The sequence below is a fragment of the Lottia gigantea genome, assembly GCF_000327385.1.
Source record: "Lottia gigantea unplaced genomic scaffold LOTGIsca_103, whole genome shotgun sequence".
Lineage (NCBI taxonomy): Eukaryota > Metazoa > Mollusca > Gastropoda > Lottiidae > Lottia > Lottia gigantea.
In genome coordinates, this window is record NW_008706824.1 from 76,964 (window position 1) to 81,481 (window position 4,518).

The window sequence follows — 4,518 nt, forward strand, 5'->3', positions numbered from 1 at the left end:
CTGAATATAATTGAACATTTGATAGGTGTGCGCTGGTTAAATGACCATGAACAGCTTCCATAACTTGACTATGCAATGAAAATAATGTAGTTTTACGCCCTACTTTTCTGGACCATGTGGGCTAATGAAGACGAGAACTTGACTATGCAATGATGTAATAGAACATATTATCTATTGCAATTGTGGTTCTAAACCTTCAATAATTCAAAACCAAATGTCTGAAAGCTCTCAACATACTGAGAGTCTTATCCTATCCGACCGAAAGGTCCTTTTCCGATTATATCGAGCTATGGTTCGTTCCAAGCCCCATTATGGGTGCCATTATGGTTCAGCTCGTTCATCCTACCTTAAAGAGCTTGATACCATACATCATCAAGGACGTAGAATCAGTTTAGGTGTGTTTCGTACCACTCCAGTGGAAAGTCTGTACGTCGAGGCTAATGAGCAATCATTGTACGACAGACGGGACAGACTTTCATTACAGTACGCTATTAAGATCATTGCTACACCCACCCTGCTTTCCTCCCCGTATTAAGACCTTACTTTGAACACCTGTACGAGGCAAAGCCTCGTGTTGTTTCTCTTTTTGGTGTCCGCATTCAACCCATTATGTCAGCGGCTGGTATAATCCACGACAGTATTGTGGAGTTTGTCATGACCAATATTTCACCTTGGTCAATTGCTTCACTTCAGATAGATTTTAGTCTATCGAACAACAAGAAGTCACAGACAAGCTCTGTTGTCTTCAAGTCTAAATTTCTTGAGGATGTTGATAACGTAGTAGCTGCTACAGTTACGCCATCTGAAGTCCTATCTGTGGCTCTTCCACCAGCAGCCCCAATATTTACAGCAGAACTCATAGCCATTCTACAGGCACTTGAGTTTTTTCAGTCCTCATCATCATTAAAAAAATGTATTATATTTTCCGATTCTTTGTCCTCATTACAAGCTATTAATAACATTCAGCTTGTTCACCCAATAATCGGGGATATATTTACAAGCTCTCTGGGCCGAAAAATGACATTGTCCTTTGCTGGCTCCCCAGTCACATGGATATGTCCGCCTGACAGTGAAACACATTCTGATTGAGTGTAAGAATCTCAAACCAATATGATCACAGCACTACCGTGCTGTTTCTTTATTTCAGCTTTTTGCGCAACCTTCTCTTTACGAGAAGGTTGTGGATTTTTTTAAAACAAGCAGGTCTTTATTTTAAATTTTAAATAGATTAGTCATTGTTTGTTTTAAATATTTTGTTTGTTTTTAATACCACCATGTGGTGTATTACCTGTGATATTGTTTTAGTGGTTTTTTTGTAGTCATTAAATGACTTTTTCTGTGATATGGTTTTTGATCGTTTTTTTTGTTGTCACTATGTGACCTTTAAGTGATATTGATAGGTGTTTTATTGTTTTAGTTTTTTATTATTTAACGTATTCTGGAGCTATATAGCCCGTTTGGTGCTGATGCTCCTTAATGCATTTCATTTCATTTCTTACCTTATACCGACTTTAAGTAGGTTATAATTAAAAGATCAAAAGTTGGAAGATGAACTGAACTACTCAAAAAATAAATGAAAATAAAGGTGAAAATTGTTACATAACAACAGATGGCAATTGATTTATTAAATGTGTAAATTATGTTATAAACAAAGATTTTACAATTCAATTTCAAAATTTTATCAACGGTTTCTCAAAAGCAAAAAGAAAAGGAGTAATGACGTGTGCTAGAATAAGAGAAATCAATAAGAAATGTGATACTTCATTTCACATTTACAATCCCCAAAATAGACATTTATTTGTGTTTTCAAGTATAAGTGATGATGCGTTATTCGTTTGGGATTGTGAAACGTATTCAGAAAGTGAAACGCGTAAAGCGATTCCTTATTTCTGTACGTTAATTAATTTAGAAAAACTAAGAAAAAGTTGTAGACGATAGAAAATATCTTTCCAAATCTAAATCCTACTGATAATGTTCCAGAAGAATTTTATAATAAACTAATGAATATAGTAGAAATATTTGTAGGTCAATATGATAGAAAGAGATTACTATTAATTTCTCATCACGGTAGTGGTTTTGATAACTGGATCGCGCTTAAAAATACAAAAAAAAACTAACTCAATGCCCTTTGATAACACCCAGCGGCATTCTATCTTTACCTTTATCTAATCCATACACAGATGAAGATTTACAGAAAAAATGGAAAAGACAGAAAGAAATAACAAGCAATAATAATTATTTACAACATATTAATTTCACATGTTCCTATCAACATGAAAAATCTAGTTTGGCGGCATGGGGTAATTCATCTAATCTACCAATGAATTTGAGCAAGATCACTGAAATCAATATTGCAATATACACTGAAGATAATTGGGAATCTTTAAGACACGAATGGGAACCATATGCAAAAAAAAAAAAAATACCCTATGTCTTGGAGCTTGTTTGATAAAATATAACCAAGTCACGAAAGAAGTTGTATTCCAGAATATTTCCAATAATCTAACGGCTCCGGCTTTATCTTTTAAGGGTTGGTATTATTTATATCTTTATGATAAAGAAATGGATGAAGAAGAATGGTATGAAACTACTAGAGTGGTTCCGAAACATACCGAAAAAAAGAATATAGAAAAAGTTAACTCACACACTAACCCTTTTATAAGACATTTTATCAGACGATCTATTAAAGGAGGAAGAGTTTCGGCAAATAGAAAAATATTTGAAACGAACAAAATGGATGAAATTTGTAATGTATTAAAGGAATTTACACGAAGTGATATTTCACAAAGTGAAACACGAAGTGATAACATAATTGATTTATTCAAAGAATACAGCGCAAGCACAAAAGACAAAACAGAAGTTAATTCAAAACTTAAAAAAATAATCTGCAATAAACTAACTGCATTTGACGGATGTCAATGTCAGATTTAGACAGTGAATATCCAAAACAGAAAGTGCTAGACCGTTTCTGCCAGAAAAAGATTTAGACCTAGAACAGCTATTTTAAAAGTCTGGTTTGACTATCCCAAAAACATGTTCTTCCAACCGATACCAACTGAAGATAAAATCACTTTCACGAATAAAGAAGGTAAACACGAAACTGGCACCAAAATCAGGTTAAGAAATGGTTTCTGTCACGAGGTTTTAACATCGGTTGATATTCAAGAAATAGTTAAAGCCGGTGGACGAATTATTAGAATATTAGAAAATTTTAAAACTCCACCATATAGAGATTATATTTTAATTTTAAGAGATCTTAGAAATAAATATAAACGAGAAGGTAATATTGTGGGTAGTAATTGCATGAAATTATTAGGTAATTCCCTGTATGGTAAATCAATTGAGAAAGATATATTCACAACTAAACATTTATGGAATGAAGCAACTTTACAGGCTAACTTTGATTCACATATCAAAACCTATGAGAAAATTAATGATAGTCAATATATTGTTGAAACAGAAATTGAAGAAAAAGAGATTACTGCTGAAGATAGTAAATCTACACGACTAACACCTAGTCATTTGGGATCATTCGTTTTATCTCACAGTAAAAAAATTATGAATAATTTCATTCATGTAATGGATGGATTTTATAAGCCAGAAATGTACTATACCGATAATTTATTAAATTACAGTGAATATTAATGACGTCAATATCATTCTCGATATTAGGTTTATGTGGCGCTAAAGTGGATTGCGTATATATTTGTTTATCAAAACCTAATAAAGTATTCAAAGAATTTTGTATTATTTCTCAATATCAATTTTATTCTGTTCAGATTCAAATTACTTTCGAGTTCAATATTGTTTTTACCATTTGCACTTCCTCCATATTCAGATAGATATTCGTTTACGGCAACATATTCATAGTTTCCTGGTAGAAAACTTATGGTTTTGAATATAGCTCCTCCCCCAGTGACCCGGGGTTAAGAATAGGTCCACCGCAGTAGTATATGTGTTTTCTGATATAGCGCATCCAGTTTGATCCGGTTTTTGAGATGGGAGGTATATGTCTTTTCGGATATGACGCATTTCACTTCTGCGCACCTTTTTCAATGCGTCATTTCGGAAAGAAACAACTGTTAAAATGTATTATAACAGACTTCCCCAAACTGTTAAAAAATGTATCATAACAGACTTCCCAAACTGTTAAAAAAATATATCATAACAGATTCCTCCAAACTGTCTTATAAATTACCCAAAACCACAGACAAGAATCACTAATAATAAAGTATAAAATAACCGCATTAAAAATGTCTTTAATTTTAAAACACGAAAAAAAAAATTCGAAGGAGACGGTTTCTTCTCTGCGCTAACATCTCTCATCCCCAAAGTGGCCAATTTTATCTCAAACAACAAATTTCATCCTTGTATTAAATCTTTCGTATTAAAAATATATGGTGTTTATTTCATTATTGAACAAATATGTCTTTAATAAATGTCCATCCTCTTAAAACGTATTTTGGGAGACATTCAAAAGTCATTGGGTTCTCTTCCTGGATTCCCATGGGCAAAATA

The 4,518-nt window shown here is 32.9% G+C and overlaps 1 protein-coding gene across 1 annotated transcript; it reads left to right on the forward strand.

The window, feature by feature from the left end:
* Positions 1-3,033: 3,033 nt before the first annotated feature.
* Positions 3,034-3,645, forward strand: LOTGIDRAFT_170703 (hypothetical protein; the record flags this gene model as incomplete). The annotated part of the gene is made up of 1 exon (XM_009046541.1): positions 3,034-3,645. One exon carries the CDS (start codon positions 3,034-3,036, stop codon positions 3,643-3,645), a length of 612 nt encoding a protein of 203 aa, XP_009044789.1.
* Positions 3,646-4,518: the final 873 nt, after the last annotated feature.